This window comes from Schistocerca gregaria, chromosome X, assembly GCF_023897955.1.
Source record: "Schistocerca gregaria isolate iqSchGreg1 chromosome X, iqSchGreg1.2, whole genome shotgun sequence".
Taxonomy (NCBI): Eukaryota; Metazoa; Arthropoda; class Insecta; order Orthoptera; family Acrididae; genus Schistocerca; species Schistocerca gregaria.
In genome coordinates this window covers 197,659,342-197,677,363 of record NC_064931.1, presented here as the reverse complement: position 1 = coordinate 197,677,363, position 18,022 = coordinate 197,659,342, and the positions used below count along the sequence as shown (strand labels likewise).

Here is an 18,022-nt window from a genome sequence, read left to right as displayed (position 1 = left end):
CCCATCGGAGAAGACTGTTTATGTGTACTACAATAACTTGTACTACTACGAGTATAACTTCATTTTCTGCGTGAGTATTTTCCTTCGCCGCCTTCAGTAGACCTATTAAATGGTGAAAGGCCTCTGTTGGATTCCTTTCATGTTAATTTCTTAAATCTGTTGTCATTTGCGGCATAAATTTCTCTTCTAAATTTACTGTGGCGTTTCTGACTATCTGCGAGGAGACTGAGCAGTGGAACGTGTTACTTCTACACATAAACAAGAACGATCTGTTACACTACTACACTTTAAAACACAGTTTATATGTAATTCATGTCACAGTCTCATACGGAACCTACATCCGCTTTCTTTTATATACTGTATATGATAAGATACTGTCATCCCCCTTCCCTTCTGTGTGAGAGGATGAATGAGCAAATGTATTTCTAGTTGCATGCTTGATGGTAGCAGACAACCCTGTCTGCTAGAGAACAGTAGGACCAACGTCGGAACAGGTAGCTACGCTTACTGAAAGCAAAGAGATTTCTATCCTTAGTATGGTTCTGTCCTTCCCTTGTCATGTTGGTATAGGAAGCTTCCCCTCTGGTCACTTCCGTTTTGTATACGGAAGCACCCTTGGTTGGAGCGCAGGTCAGTCTGTCCGCGGCGAGCGTGAGAAGTGGTAAGATCTCCGGCTAAGCGCGTGTCTGCTAAGTCCGCAGGACAATGGATTTCTTAAGTTCAGCCTAACTGAAAATTTAATCACCTTTATTTCGGGTTTAGCTCTAAAATATCTAATGTTATCATAAATTGCAACGCAGTGTATTTCGAGTGTGAACTTCAGAATATCTTCCCGTAGTTGCTTTGTCACTACTTTGTGAGTAAAGTGGAACCACGTGTTGATCAGTAACTCTAACTAAGATCATCAATCTTAAATACGAATGTGCGTGAGATTATAACGTCTCGTATTGACAATATTTTTCAATATAGCAACTTTTCTTTATGTTCAACCCACGTGGGGTGTACTTTGTGAGACCAGTACCACGTGCTTATACAGTTGTTTGACCCATCAGGTTAATAGTAAGACGATAGTAACCAGTTCAAGGTTTTTCTTTTGTAAATTGCGTTTCGATGTAATTTATTTTAATTATCAGAATTATTGTGGAGTTACACTCTTTGTGTAAGCCAAGTTGACCACGTGAAGCATGTGGTGTAATCATCAAAGTAGCCCTCAGCTATTCTTTTCGGGAAGATTTCACAGAGTGTTAGTATGAATTTAGTATACCAGTGTGCGGTAATTACATGACGGAAAGGATTTCGCTACGAGCGTAACTTCTTTGGGTGAAAATTGAATCGGTTGGTTGTGGTTAATTTCCTCTTGCATGTGTTTCAACTTTCTTCGTGTGTTATTTATGAATGCAGCGTTGTATGCAGTCTCCCAATCTTGGCTCCATATTTGATGTGTTCCATAAGATTACAAACTCACATTTTCACAATCCTAAATAAGGCACCAGCTTAGTTATGACTCAAGTTTAACATGCTGAAATTTCAATGATCAATGTTAAAACAAATTTCCATATATAAACTGATTTATTTCTTTTTATTTAAATTCTCTTTTTTATATATGTATCACCGGTTTTCGTATGACTATCAAAAGATTATAATTAATGTTAGTCTGCTTGTAAATTTGGTAAGCTAGACTGGATACCTGGTGAAACAGTTGCTCAGTAATGCAAGGTTAACTTCCTCAGAAAACTCACAGCTTTTAACCCGCTTTTATTGTCTATCAGTACCGCTTTCACAATCCTCAATTAAGGCAACATTACAATGGCAATAGAGGTATATTACAGGAGTTAACGATTAGCCTGTCAGTCCCTTACGGAACATTGTAGTGGTATCTAATCAAAATATTATGGGAAAATAGGGAAAGGTCACACCAAATGATGTTGGGATGTAGGAGTGAAAATTAAAGTTCTCGCTGCCACTTAGGTGTCTTGCTGTCCCAGACAATTCTTCAGCAATCTGTCTTCCATGCATTCACACCCCTTCCCCGTCAGAAAATGCTGCTATGGAACCATGGAACAGGCTGCAGTCTTCTGGTTATCCATCTTCACCTTTCTTCTCACACGACTTATAATTTGTGAAGTCAGGTAAAGTCCCACTCCGGGTTCTAATAAGTTATTTATTGATTCTTTCACCCTATCTCCACAGTGTAGCTGATCAGAACTGGCTGTGGACGGGTATGAAGATGAACACAAACGAATTTTTGATTAATCGATCCAACCTATACATTCATTTGGGGCTGTTTCTGTCTTCGTGTCATATTTTGGCGTTGTATCGGCAAGTGTAGAAACGGCCAGAGGCACCGGGATGCAAGCTGTTTACACAATGCTTTGCTGATATGCTGCAGCAACTTGGTGATGATTTGGCCACTGCAGGCTGCTCAGCTGTGGCGCAGTGTGGAGCAAAGCAGCGACGTCTTGAGTTTTGCTGCAGTTCATCGTATCCCAGTAGCATGGCAATAACATTGCCCAGAGTTTAAACCTCTACCAGTGGCTGAACAGCAGGAGTCGGTGGCTTCTGAAGTGTTCAGAGGCGTGGAGGACTCCCGTTCATGGCCCAGTGTCGGTATAATGATGGCAAAGACTCTGGCTGACGCAGACTGGGTGTCACACACTGCCCAACTGGCCAGACACTGATGGGTGGTTAGGGCAGTCTTCAGTGCTGGCGCTCCTAGCTGACTGAGACATTCGCAGTGCTTGTGTGTGTCGCCCAGTTATCTGGAACAGACGCAGTAATTTTGTGTGATAACTGGCAGTAGGTTGGCTGTCGTTCTCGCTGGCGATTGGCGTAGATCGTCATGCAGAACTCTGTGTTGCAGAAGAAATGTTGATCCACTCAGTATTTGGGTCACTGACTAGTGCTTGGCAAACTCGAGGGTAACCTAATGACCGTCTTGGCACTCCATCGCTGGCTTCAAACCCCATTATAACCTTTTCCAATTACAAAACATATGGTACTGCACGACACAACGTACTTCCAAGCACACGTTCTACAACATGTGATGTAAGTAAAAACACTACTCAGATTTGTTTCATGGCACAACTTTTACTCTTGGTTCCTCATACATAAATATGTTACCAAACAGCGGCTAAAAAGGCATCATCCCAACGCTATATTTGCACATTCTATTTTCCAGAGAGCCAAAGTTTATCGAAAGAGGAAGCTGTAGTCATGTGAGCACAGTCTTGGGTACTTGTTAAATCTTCATAAAATTCTTACTTAGTAGAATTTGAAATTTCTTACAACCATTAATAGTATAATAAATTGTTCGTTACTGCTATACCGAGGCATCAAGGTCGTCTTAAACTTTTTTTAAAGTTAATTTTTGTTTTAGATGCCATTGCTAAAAATAGTCTCTTCTCTCGTTTCCATTAGCCAAACCATAAAGTGGTACAACGTCACTGTCTCTCGCCATTGCAGTAAAAACCAGACCTTTATATCTGATGAAAAACCCTATGCCAGAAATCTGTGAACTGCTAAAATTGTTTACAATATTGTCAAATGCAAAAATTATTTACGCTCGTTATTGTTGTATAAAAATAATGGCCTCTTGTGATCGTTTTCCCAAAACCAGTACATTAAAATTAACAAGTAGCTCACTAATAAAAATAAAAAAACCGCTTCTACACAGAGATACATTGCTGCTCTGCAACCAGCACCAAATTTAATGATAACTGTGAACAGTCAGACTTGTTAATTAAAAAGCTTAAAATATGGCTACAATTACTTAAAAACCTTCTTCGGAAGCCTGTTTGCTCGTTTAACACTTGTACTGCCTGCTTTATCGGAAGGTCGTATATCTCTATTCCTTCCAAAATATAAATGATTTTACCTTTGTCTGCTCTGAGTAAAATTTCCGATGTTTTGTTTGTATCTAATACAGACTGGATGTTTTCTCTCGTTGCATGCTAAACGTGGATGTATTACTTACACTCTGACGTGTACTTTAAACAGTGTATTAAAATTTCTCCCCAATTCCCCAATGTAAAATTTATTGCAATCTGTTTCGTTTTCCGCAACCAAGTTTAAATCGTCTACATCCACATACATACATACCATACTCACTCACTCCACTAGCCACTGTACAGTGTGTGGCTTAGGGTATCCTTTTCAACAACTACACGTTTCCTTTCCTGTTCCACTCGCAGACAGAGCGAGGGAAAAACGACTGTCAATGTGCCTCTGTGTAGCCATAATTACTCGAGTCTCATCTTCGTGGTCCTTACCCGAAATGTATGTTGCCGGCAATAGGATCGGTCTGCAGTCAGCTTCAAATGCAGCTTTTCTAAACTTTCTCAGTAGTGTTCTTCGAAATGAATGTCTTCTTCCCTCCAGGGATTCCAACTTGAGCTCCCGAAGCATATCCATAACACTTGCAAGCTGATCCAGCAACAGGTAATAAATCTATCAAGTCGCCTCTGAATTGCTTGGAAGTCTTGTTTCAATCCGACCTGGTGCGGATCCCAAACACTCGAGCAGTACTCAAGAATACGTCGCACTAGCGTCCTATATGCGGTCTCCTTTACAAATGAACCACTTTCCTAAAGTTCTCCCCACTGTTGTTGTAGGCTTCTCTTAAACTCCGAATTTGTATTTCAAGTTGCTGTTTACTACTGTTAAATCGTGAAAGTTGATATTCTTTCGCGTTTCTAATTCCATTATAAATTTCAAATTCTTATGCATACTGTTTAGCTGTTTGTGATTGCAGTATATTTCTTCAGTTTTACCGTTGCAAAGGATCAATGTATAGTCTAAATATTACTTGTAATATTTGATTTTATCTGCGTTCTGCTTGTTTTTATTAAGAAATTCCCTTTCTATGGGGTTAACAAAAATATCCCCAAGCATGCCAATTGCTAGACCATACTTATACGATTATAGTTCGTCTTGAAACGAAAAGTAATAGTATGATAAGCAGAAGCTGTAATATATAAATATGATTGTGCTGGCGTTACTGTATTTTAATAAATTGTTCCTGATAATGTTTATCGTTTATGCTGCTGGAACGTTTGCATAATGGTTTGTAATGTCGATTAAAACAAATTCCTGTTACTGGGAATTTTAATGTTTTTAATCTCATTAGGTAGGTCTTGGGAGTTTCTAACCATAAATTTAGTTTTGAGTTAATACAGTTTATTATTGATGTGATTACACTTCTTGCTTTAAAAATACACAGGGCTGCCTCTGCAGTTAATAACTCGGTGGACTGCTACATATGCTCCTTATGAACCTTCGGCTAGGCCCTAAGTTTTCGTTTCTGGAGATTAATTATTACACAAATTTAATTTTCTTATCTGTGAAAACATAACCGCATTTTAAACTTTTTTAGTAGTACGTTATATTTAAATGTTGTTCTTTGCAAAAAATTAATGAGCTTCTTTTTTTGTCCTTGTAAGTGAAACCAATGCACCACCGTTGTCTGCCTTCATAGCAATCGTATTTTTCTCTTTGAATTTATTATTAATCTCTCATACTGTATCGTACTCTTACTTATTAGTAACTGATAATTTTTTTTCTCACACTTCATCTGGTCAGATTTCAGCCCCATCGACACGCAACACGCCGAAGTGGCGTCAACTCGAAATACTTGCACCAGGCGAATGGTCTACCCGACGGGAGGCCCTAGCCACACGACATTTCCATATCTGTTCAGATATTGGTTTCCAGACTTTGCAAGTGAGCACATTCTGCTTACAAATTGACAGTTGTGAATTATCTAGTAAACCTCAGTGCTGGATATTAAATTTTGTACCGAGTTACCATGGAATTTGTGGGTGACATTGTACTTAAGTCTATTATTTAACAACGCAATTTCTACCTCAGTAAACTGAATGCCTGTTGAATCTGCTACTCTCTAAAGAAAAAAAGCTTTATCTTCAACCGAACTCTTACTTTCTGCCTGTTACATCCTTGTTTATTGTCTAGAAACAGTGCAGTTTTCTTTTCTGGCACAAAAGGTCCAGGCTCTCTGATCGCATCTGTGTAGCTATCTCCCAAACTAATAATATTTTCAAATTTGAGGGGCGACAGGGTTTTGCCTAACAAGAGTTGTCCTAAATGTAGCCGTTCGTTAAGTCAATCCTTATGGTTATTGTTTCCGCCTATGTCATTTCTAAGCCACCTTTGTTCACGTTTCCTTTTTACATAATTATCTATTTAACTAATTAGTAATTAGGCAGCTTGATGTATTCTCCTTATGGGTCTCTGGCTGAGCACTAAGTTTTTGCGCCTGGGTATTTATTGTTTCACAGTCTTTAAGTTTATTTGCTGTGTAAATCACTCTGCATTTACATTACTTTTTCTATTAATGCATTAAATTTATCATTTGAGTCCCTGTCAACTGAAGTAACATCCTCCTTTGCAAAAAATTAATGAACTTTCCTTTCGTATTTATCCTTGTGAATGACAATGTGCTACCCTCGTCTGGCTGAATAGCGATGGCATCTTTCTCTTTGAGTTTATTATTGATCTCTCATACTGTATCGTCATACTCTTTGCAATTGTAAGTGGGCTGCTTCTGTGTTTGCAGCGCTGTGGATCACTTTGCATTGGATCTCTGACTGCGCTTTCTTTGTAAGAGACTGTGGCTGGTTGGACTCGTTGTTGGAAGTTAATTGCCGGTAGTGTTGGGCAGTTGGAAGTTAGTCGCCAGCAGTGATGGAAGTGCTGTTGGGCGGTTTGAGGCGAACAGTCAGCAGTGATTGATGTTAAACGTGAGAAGTTAGCATTGATGGAGGGTAGATGTCTGAAGTGTTGGCGTAGGCTAACGACCTGGAAGTATCCGACTTGGAGACTGAAAATTATTCATGATTGTATATCTTTCTTCTGGATGTCAGTGACTATTTATATTCGTGTCTGAACTGGATGTCACATTATTAAGCTAAAAAATACATTATTTGGTTTGCAAAAATAACTTTCCTTTGCTAACCACATGCCTATTTGCAGTTATTACCTTTAGTAGTTAGAACCTTTTATTTAGCTGAGTGTCAGTATAATATTCGTTAAGTAGCCTCTGTGGCTTATGTTGTCGCAGGCATTACGTTCACTAACGCTACATACTGATGAAATTATTTTCTTTCAACAGGCTCGAACTACCTGTGTCAGTTGGGCACTGATGGTGTTCCGGAATAGTAAATGTACTCTGTGTTGATCTAGTAGGTATTTCTTCCGCTGTTACTACGTTGTTGAAGCCTAGTCTCTTTAATAACTTTTCTTATATCTTATCTTCCATGCCACAGGTCTGATGAAGGCGTTCTCCCGAAATGTCATATGTTGAAAACCAGAATTAATTTGGTGATCAAGTCAAGTGTTATACCACTTGAAAGAAAGGTGAATGTAAGAAATTTAATGAAATTTGTGAAACAAGAAACTTAAAGATTATTAACTGTTATCACACGAACAAAAAATTACATTAGTTTAATCTCGAGACATACACTTACATTGTAAAATTACAACTTTAGCATCAGTAACAAATAGGAAACCACAACAGAGAGGGACCGTAAAAGTTTCCACGAACAGCCATTTATGTCATGAAGACAGAGTTCAAAATGCCCATCGTCTACTGCAATACTCATTTTCAGTCACTGGTGGAAGGACTTCGGACGAACTGACGAGATTCCTTAGATATAGGTGCATATGCTGCAAAATACAAAAATATAATTCCCTTTTATCATCAGAATTTATGCATGTCTTTGAGATTACAACAGAAAAAAGTCCAGGGATGTAAATAAGTGCATGTCAATGGAGAGCCTTTACGTCTCATTCACCTGCCAGAACAGAGGGCCGGCCGGTGTGGCCGAGCGGTTCTAGGCGCTTCAGTCCGGAACCGCGCGACAGCTACGGTCACAGGTTCGAATCCTGCCTCGGTCTTGGATGTGTGTGATGTCCTTAGGGTAGCTAGGTTTAAGTAGTTCTAAGTTCTAGGGGACTGATCACCTTGTATGTCAAGTCCCATAGTGCTTCGAGCCATTTTGAACCAGAAAACAGGTGGCTGAGCCTAACCTGGCAACAAGCGAGTACTGAGCAAGGCATCCACCGTACTGATTCAACGTATTTATAACTGCGCCGGCAGCAGGCAAGTAAGAAACTGTGCGTTTCATTATCCGTTAAAGTTTCTATTGTAAATAAGAACCAGTTACGTAGTCTCTAATAATTCCACACGAAACTTTCACTCTCCATTGCTTTTCATATTCAACCCGCCTTAGCCAAGACGGAGTCTCAGTGGCTGAATAATGCAAATTTCTTACGTTCAGCTTCCCGTGGTTTACACAGGTTGATTCATCGGTATAGAGCATGTACGGATGCCGTATTAGACCCAGGCGACAGAATCCGTGCGTGTTCTGCAATTCCACCGCACATAGTGGTATTTTGCCCGAAAAGCTGGCCACAAGTCCACTTTTCAAATGAGATTAATTTACACAAAGGGACGGTTAAGCCATACTTCGCCAGCCGCCCATACGGCAACTTATACCTTGAATTGGAAGGTCTCGTTACAATTTAACGCGTGACATATGAAAATGAACTTTGTTTCTTTAGTGTCTCAACAAATTTCCCTGTCTCGAAAAGGGAAATTTGTGTTAGTTGCCAGTAGTTTCTATTTCAAAATGTTATAAATCAGTAACTAAATTATTTATAATGCTTCTTAATTCGATTTCACATTATTGGTACGTAGTAGAGTAACAAAGCGACACATAAGATATAAAATACAGTATTTAAAAGATTTTCTCGACTGCAACACTTCTAAATGTGAATAGAATTTTTGTTCCTAGGTATATAACCATATCATACCTAGGAACACTTTTTCATATTTGGGGAAACCTTACTCTTCCGGGACGAGTTTTGTAATTTCTGAAAAAGGCTGAAAAGCATATAAGGTGAATGAAATAAGGAAATTATCAGACTTCTATGTCAGGACTGGCAGAAATCTGATAAGTGCTCCAGGTTTTAACACTCTTCTCTGCTAGCAATTAACTCCGTAGCCACGGTATCTGACACATGCTAACACGCCGATGCTATAAATTAATGGATGAACAAATTACTGTCTTACAATAATTTACCGGCAAGATAAGGAAATATGGTGGCGAGCCAGTCCATCTTGTTGTCAGAGTATCGATGCTGTCACGGAGGTTACGCATTTGTTTATCGCCTCGGGCGCCAGTGTCATTGAAATGTTCCGCTGCTGCGGTCCCAGAAATAAAATAAATCATATATACAGAATGATGCACCGAAATGTTCACCTTAAATGTTGCGAGGATAGTTTAAAATATTGTAATTCTGTTTTCCCTCAGATAACTAGTAAGAAAGTCATCACTGAAAGATGCGTAGTCTTCAGGAGTAGCTATATTACTGTCAGAGATATCAGTATTTAGGTCACTTTTTCGTATGGAACTATAATAATTTCTGCCGTTAACACACCAGATCTCAAAGAGACGGAATCTACCACATTTCGCTCTCGAAAATCCAACATGTAGCTTAGGGGGAGTCACAAATCTTTAGGCTTATTTTTTTAAGCATCAAAGCTACACTCCTGGAAATTGAAATAAGAACACCGTGAATTCATTGTCCCAGGAAGGGGAAACTTTATTGACACATTCCTGGGGTCAGATACATCACATGATCACACTGACAGAACCACAGGCACATAGACACAGGCAACAGAGCATGCACAATGTCGGCACTAGTACAGTGTATATCCACCTTTCGCAGCAATGCAGGCTGCTATTCTCCCATGGAGACGATCGTAGAGATGCTGGATGTAGTCCTGTGGAACGGCTTGCCATGTCATTTCCACCTGGCGCCTCAGTTGGACCAGCGTTCGTGCTGGACGTGCAGACCGCGTGAGACGACGCTTCATCCAGTCCCAAACATGCTCATTGGGGGACAGATCCGGAGATCTTGCTGGCCAGGGTAGTTGACTTACACCTTCTAGAGCACGTTGGGCGGCACGGGATACATGCAAACGTGCATTGTCCTGTTGGAACAGCAAGTTCCCTTGCCGGTCTAGGAATGGTAGAACGATGGGTTCGATGAAGGTTTGGATGTACCGTGCACTATTCAGTGTCCCCTCGACGATCACCAGAGGTGTACGGCCAGTGTAGGAATCGCTCCCCACACCATGATGCCGGGTGTTGGCCCTGTGTGCCTCGGTCGTATGCAGTCCTGATTGTGGCGCTCACCTGCACGGCGCCAAACACGCATACGACCATCATTGGCACCAAGGCAGAAGCGACTCTCATCGCTGAAGAAAACACGTCTCCATTCGTCCCTCCATTCACGCCTGTCGCGACATTACTGGAGGCGGGCTGCACGATGTTGGGGCGTGAGCGGAAGACGGCCTAACGGTGTGCGGGACCGTAGCCCAGCTTCATGGAGACGGTTGCGAATGGTCCTCGCCGATACCCCAGGAGCAACAGTGTCCCTAATTTGCTGGGAAGTGGCGGTGCGGTCCCCTACGGCACTGCGTAGGATCCTACGGTCTTGGCGTGCATCCATGCGTCGCTGCGGTCCGGTCCCAGGTCGACGGGCACGTGCACCTTCCGCCGACCACTGGCGACAACATCGATGTAATGTGGAGACCTCACGCCCCACATGTTGAGCAATTCGGCGGTATGTCCACCCGGCCTCCCGCATGCCCACTATACGCCCTCGCTCAAAGTCCGTCAACTGCACATACGGTTCACGTCCACGCTGTCGCGGCATGCTACCAGTGTTAAAGACTGCGATGGAGCTCCGTATGCCACGACAAACTGGCTGACACTGACGGCGGTGGTGCACAAATGCTGTGCAGCTAGCGCCATTCGACGGCCAACACCGCGGTTCCTGGTGTGTCCGCTGTGCCGTGCATGTGATCATTGCTTGTACAGCCCTCTCGCAGTGTCCGGAGCAAGTATGGTGGGTCTGACACACCGGTGTCAATGTGTTCTTTTTTCCATTTCCAGGAGTGTATTTGCTGTCTTACGTGGTCGATCGTGTTGTTACATTGAACACTCGAGTTCGGCCGATATAGCTCTCTAGTTTGACACAATTAAGATACTTTAACTACAAATTGAGAATATTTTAGAAAATTTTAATGTAAAATTATTACTTATCACGATGTCTACATATGACTGAACTGACACAACAGCTGGAAGACCTATCACTAAGAAAGATACGCCAATTTATTACGTAACAGTTCTGTCCCTGTTTCTGCCGAGGCCTTCACCGAAAGGCGAATGGAACGAATTGAATGGATTTGTAAAACAAACTTAAGTACAAAGACTGTTGAATAATATTTTCACACGAACAAAAATATAGAGGAGATAATGTGTGTGAGCTTTTGTTTTCTCTCTCACAATATGCAGCAAAACGTTTTGAACAATCATTGCCGGCTGGCGCTAAAGAATTGACTAGTTCAAAATGCCAGAGACTGAAGACACAACAAGCTCTTCAACTTAATGGGGATCAATTGAATCTAGGAGTTAACATATTTATCAACAGACGCTGAAACGTTTTGAGGCGTTGTGAGAGTGCGTGTGACGAACGTGCAGATCTCTTCTGAGTAACAAGGCCGGCATAATAAGTAATCAAATGTGCACAGTAACATCGGTTGGACAGGACCAGCTCATGGCACCGTTTGCTGCTGTCACAGGCAACTGCTGTTACCCTCCGTCTTCGCCAGATGAGTTGGCAACGCTTGCGCCGCGAGAAACGCTAGGAGGTTCCGCATCTGTTACTAGAGGAACAACAGTTGTAAGAAGTTTAAAATGAACCTATCAGTAACCTAAATGTATTAATCTGCTACAATGTTGACAGTCGTTTAACCTGGTGTCCATTTGAAAACGGAGTAACTCTGTCAGTGATGTTACCCAAATACTTCGTAGAAGTTTCAGTAGCTAGTTCGTAGAATGTGTTTCCTTCTCATGCTCCACTTTCCTATCCATAACTACAGCCCAAACCACATTCAGTCACACCGCACACCTCCCTCTAACTAGTCTATCCCCCCCCCCCCCCCCCGCTCCAAATTCCCTCATCGGTCTACATTCCACCATTCAGTCTTCAAACGAAGTGATATGAAAGAAAAGATGGCCTGGACTGGGGATTTCTCTCTACGTGGTTTGTATGCGAGTCTATAAACCATTAATAGTAGCTGCTGAAGGACAGCGACAGAATCGTTCCCATGTGCCAGGCATATTCGATTACTGACAGGTGAAGACAGGAAACCAGTGGTACCCGTCGTTCTTCAGAAAGGTTTGCACATTCCTCTCCATATGTGGCTAGACATTTCCTTGGTCAAATGCAGCGTATTTTAATTGCAAGAACTACATACCCGTTCCGCAAGCCACCGTATGCTGCATGGCGGAGGGTACCTTGTACCACTTCCTACTCATTTTCTTGGCTCATCCACTAGAAAACAGAGTGAGGGAAAAACGACTGTCTATTTTCATCCGTACGGGACCTAATTTCATCTCTCTTCGTGGTCCTTACGCGAAATATATGTTGGCAGCAGCAGAATCGTTCTGCAGTCAGCGTCAAATGTCCGTTCTCTAAATTTTCTCAGTAGTGTCGTCTTCCCTCTCGGGATTACGATTTGAGTTTTTTTGTTTTTGTTTTTGTTTATTTGGCCTTTGAGTGTGTACTCAATTTATTGACACAGTGACAATGTATACATAATTGAATAAACATATACAGAAATGCATATTTACAAGAATAAAAAGCTTAACTGTTACAATTTTGTACATAGTGTTTTAAAAATTGAATTGAAATGGAAAATAATTAAAAGTATCTTGGCTTACAATTCACACCAATTCTGAAATATCTTCATCAGCAAGACATATTTATAATTTACGTACACCATTAAAACCTACAGATTGTAACCAGTACTCTTGATTAAGTTAACTATCACTTTATATAAACGAACGCCTGTAGTACACAAAAGAGAAGAAGCTGATTCAGTTCACGAAGTATCTCTGTAATAGTCGCGTGATGACTGAATCTACCGGTAACAAATCTAGTAGCACGCTATCCAATTGCTTCGATGTCTTTAATACGACGTGTAGGGGATCCCAGACATTCTAGCAATGGATCGTACTAGTCTTCTGGTGTTCTATTCGTGTTCTCCTTTATAGATGAACCACACTTTTCTGAAGTCGACCATTCGCCTCCCCTACCACCATCTTACGTGCTCGTTCAGTTTCATGTCGCTTTGCAACGTTACGCCAAGATATTTAATCGACGTTATGCGTAAAGTAGTACACTAATAATGTTGTATTATAACACTAAGTGATTGTTTTTCCTACTCATCCGCATTAACTTACATTTTTCTACATTTATAGCTAGCTGCCATTCATCACATCAACTACAATTTTTCTCTAACTCACCTTGTATTCTCCTACAGTCACTCAAGGACGACACCTTCCCATACACCACAGCATCATCAGCAACCGTCCGCAGATTGCTGTTCACCCAGCCCGTCTGATCATACACGAGCTTGCATGTAGAGAGAAAGAGCGACGCAATCACACTTCCCTTGGGCACTCCTGACGATACCCTTGTTTCTGGGGAACACTCGCCGTTGAGTACAACATACTGGCTTCCATTATTTCAGAAGTCTTTGAGCCACTCACATTTCTGGGAACCTTGTAAGGTAGTCAAAAGTCTGCAGCGGGGCATCGTGTCAAACGTTTCACGGAAATGAAGAAATATGGGATCTGCCTTTTGTTCTTCATGGTTCGCAGTACATCATGTAACAAAAGTGCAAGACGAATTTCACACATGCAATGTTTCTGAAATCCAAGCCGATTTGTGGACACCAGATTTCCCATATCAAGGAAATTTATCATGTTCGCAATGAGAATATGTTGAACTGTTCATCAAACCCATATCAAAGGGACCTGGACGTTATGAGGACTCTAACAATGGAAAATTCTGTTATTCTTCTTGATTCTGAAAATATATACTTCACGTAAAGTACGTCATCTTTTTTCGCGTTTAAATGCCTTTCTAAAGCAGATGCGCTGCGTGAAAGCCTAGCTGTTGCATACAGTGCCTCGTTATTTAATTTTTGAGCCGCTATTTTCATAGCAACTCGTTTGTGTAATATCCTTGAAAAAACATATATACTGAACTATAAGCAGGTATTTATTGCAACCGATCTTTGTCAATACAAGTAGATTACTTGCATTAACTTCTGTTTTGCATGTGCGTTCGTGTTGTAAACTCGTTAATTTCAACCTTTTTACATCGAAAATTCCAGAAACGAAGAACTTTAATTGTAGTCGTAAATTTTACGGTAATCAACACAAGCTTGTTGTTGCAAAACGTAAAAATGAAGAAACTATTAAGCCGCAGTAAAGTAAGGTTGGGTCTAAAAGTGCACTAGGCAGTGCTTCAGAACGCAAGTCGAAACAACTTACTGAAAGTGAACAGTGTGTCGGTGTTGTAAATAGTAAAATTAACTGTTACGTTTTAATTAGTAAGTGCAAGCTTTTAGAATTGCTTTTGTCTGCTGCTATATGCAAATGCAATGATAGTGAAAAATCCCTTAATTTAGTGAGGACACAGTTCAGAGAAGAGGCTTATACAGCATAACTGTAGTAGAATGTTAAGTGTGGAAAGTTAAGAAATGTACAATGACATCTCCTGTAATACGCACAAAACATAGTGAAGTGAATATTCGCCTTGATTATGCCGTGAGGTGTATTGGGAGGGGAAAAAAGCAGCCCAAATATTGTGTGCTGTAATGGATTTCCCAACACCACCTGTCAAATTTGAGAGGTTGTATAAACGTTTGCGTAATGCGCAACAGAAGTCAACGAAGCTTCTATGCAGGGGGCAGTGAAAGAAACTAGATATTTGTGTCCACTGATGTTGTTGCTGCACTGGACGAGTCCTGGTAGCCGGCCGCGGTGGTCTCGCGGTCCTAGGCGTGCAGTCCGGAACCGTGCGACTGCTACGGCGCAGGTTCGAATCCTGCCTCGGACATGGATGTGTGTGATGTCCTTAGGTTAGTTAGGTTTAAGTAGTTCTAAGGTCTAGAGGACTGATGACCACTGCAGTTGAGTCCCATAGTGCTCAGAGCCATTTTTTGATTCCTGGTAGCAGAGGGGCCATACATCGCGGAATGAAGCTGTCATAGTTACCTCTGTAGATACAAGGAAAGTGTTGGACCATGAATGTCTGAAAAAAAAAATACTTCCAAGGTTGTCCCAGTAAGGTAAATGAACCTAAATGTGCCAAAAACTTTGAGGGTTTCATTGGAGGTATAGAAAGCAAGGGTGCAGTCTCTATTTTTAGTAGGTCAGTTGATAGACGTGGTATGAGATAGTCACTTCATTGGCGGTGGTGACTCTAAAGCCTTCATTAGTGTTTTGGCTGCTAGGCAATACGGTGAAATTGAAATTTAAAAAAAGGAATGTATAGGACATGTGTAGAAGGGAACGGGGGCAACACTTAGCAAATTCTGCAAGGACATGACAGGAAAAAAAGCTTCCCGATGGGAAAGCCATTGAGAACAAGGCACTCTCACCAAATCAGAAATAGAAAACCTTACAGAATATTATGGTCTAACCATCATGAAAAAAGGTACTTGGACAACTCTGTTTCACAGAATATCCACTTATGAGAACAGACAGCATAGCCTCTGCCCAAAAGAAAACACTTCGTGATGCGAATACAATAGATGTAAAGCAAATAGGAACATACACATTCACACCCCACGCCAGAATCTGTTATGGTAGAACTAATATATTCTTGATTCTAAACTTCTGGAAAAATGTTTACATGGCAAAACACAGAATGTAAATGCAAGCTTCAATAGCTGAATTTTGGAATGTTTGTCACATTTGTTTTTGTCAGATGTCAGATTTTCAGACTGGTCTGATGGACTTCATAATATATTTTAATGATGGAATAATAAGCAGATTAAAAACCATTAGCAGACTAGGCATGAAAACTGTGAACAACATGAAAAGTGGGCTGCTACGAGTGGACAGGCAACGTGTCGCTGAAGCTAAAAAAGCTGCTGAAAGCATGACAAGAGGCCACAGTAACAAAGAAAAGAAAGGAAACTAAAGACGAAAAGGAGCCGGAATGTTGTGACATGTCATCATTGAGAAGAAAATAACATGAGGTCCTCAGTTTCAAGTTCTCGTAATCAACATTTTTGTATACTTAGGCATCGTTATCTCATCCAGTATTAAAGCTACAAAAACAAAATTTTTGCATTATTAAACAGTGTATTAAATATTTTAAGGTGGAGCGTGTCATAAGTTCTTAAATTATTAGGAGAAAAATTGTTTTAAAAAAAATTAATACATAAAACGACAAATAGCAAAAAATCCTGGTTTACTGTTTCAACAAATTAATAATTAAAAGAATATAATTTGTGTTGACCTTTTACTTTCCATAGTGTGGAAGTAGAGTGTATCTAAAATAAAAATTACACGTAATTCAGTTCGTAAGATAAAAATCAATACTCACTCCACCATGTATTCCAGTTTTTCAATTTTGTCACATAGACATCACAATATAAATTATTTCGTTGAAGTTTCATTCCAGTATCTGTTAGTTTTTGAGATACTAAATTTTAAAATACTATTAAAAACTACAGACCGTAACGTTCAGGACCCCTTAAGCCAATTGATCGATAAGTATTTTCGGTCGCATAGTCTCGCATAAACCACGCAGAGTGAAATTCCCCAAGAATACATCCACGGCTTCGTTTATTTCATGCCGTGTCGTTTAGAGCTTGAACGGTCTGTAAGTACTAATGCCAGTACTACCAGCTGTAAGGCATCCCTGATGTGACTGCCGTTCAAGTTACTCTCACCACACAGAAGTCCCACATAGTAACCAACGTCGCGTCAAATCATCAAGCGTGCGGCTTGTCCACAATGACGCTTAACTTTGTAGGCTGACAGACAGCCTTCTGCCGGTAGTTTTGAACACGACTCAGCACACAGGATCATCAGCACTAGCAGATCGCTAACTTTAAAGGTGAAATTGGAGTCAATCTATCCCACAGACGTGGAAATACTGGAGTACCCGTTCCACTGCGTTCGGTAAACGTATTCATGGTGTGACACCCTACAATGTACAATCATTTCAGGAAGAAAATCATAGGATTTTCCAAATTTTATTGAAAAGAATGAAGCATAAAGTCTTACTCGTAGAAAATTTATTTAATGCTTGAAGTAACAAAATTACAGTGAGTTACACTTTTTGTCAAAAGAATTAGTTTCATAAATTGGAATTCTCTTAGTAAAAACTCGAAAAAATATGTTGTCTGCTGTTAGCTGCGGGGAGGTGAAGTATGCCGAACATTGATGCTTCCTTGTAGATCAACAGCCAGGTATTTGTCCGTCCCATCAACCATTCTAGCGGAACCATCCTCGGGAACACTGCCTTCTCCGACGGCATGAGCAATAGACCTGATCTCATGCGAACCAGATGAAGTCTGCGCCGAACGTATGACAGTACTCGCAAAGAGGCCCTCATCCGGCTGTTCATACACGCCGCCGGCATACTCTTCTCCGTAACAGAGCTCCTGCAACTTCGCTATCGGAAAAACCTTCGCGTACTCGAGGCAGAAAATGATGATAGACAAAGCCATGCCCACGGACAGTACTACGAAAACTGGAATTACTTTATCAAAGCCCACTGTTGTGTAGCTGTTGTCCTCGAAATGCACGGCCTTCGGCCATATTTCGGTTTCAGTTCTTCTCAAGACTCCAATTTCCTTATACCTCTGCAACCTGAAACATTCCAAGCACGGGTTACAAGCAATATTCCAAGTAAATAACTTTGTTATCAACAATATTTCTTTTACCAAGAACGAGGCTACGACTTTTCGTTATTTTTTTTCGTAAACAGGTGGGCTATAGTACAAAAAATGCCTCTGAGCACTATGGGACTTAACTGCTGAGGTCATCAGTCCCCTAGAACTTAGAACTACTTAATCCTAACTAACATAAGGACATCACACACATCCATGCCCGAGGCAGGA

General features: G+C 40.9%; 1 protein-coding gene across 1 annotated transcript in view; it reads right to left on the bottom strand.

Annotated features, from left to right (window-relative positions):
- Positions 1 to 17,182: 17,182 nt before the first annotated feature.
- The window catches only part of LOC126297843 (probable glutamate receptor), a 253,100-nt gene continuing 252,260 nt past the window's right edge, over positions 17,183 to 18,022 (bottom strand). The window contains exon 10 of the mRNA XM_049989096.1: positions 17,183 to 17,771. Coding sequence (XP_049845053.1) covers positions 17,309 to 17,771 — 463 coding nt within the window. The 3' untranslated portion in view covers positions 17,183 to 17,308. The remainder of the gene's footprint in view (positions 17,772 to 18,022) is intronic.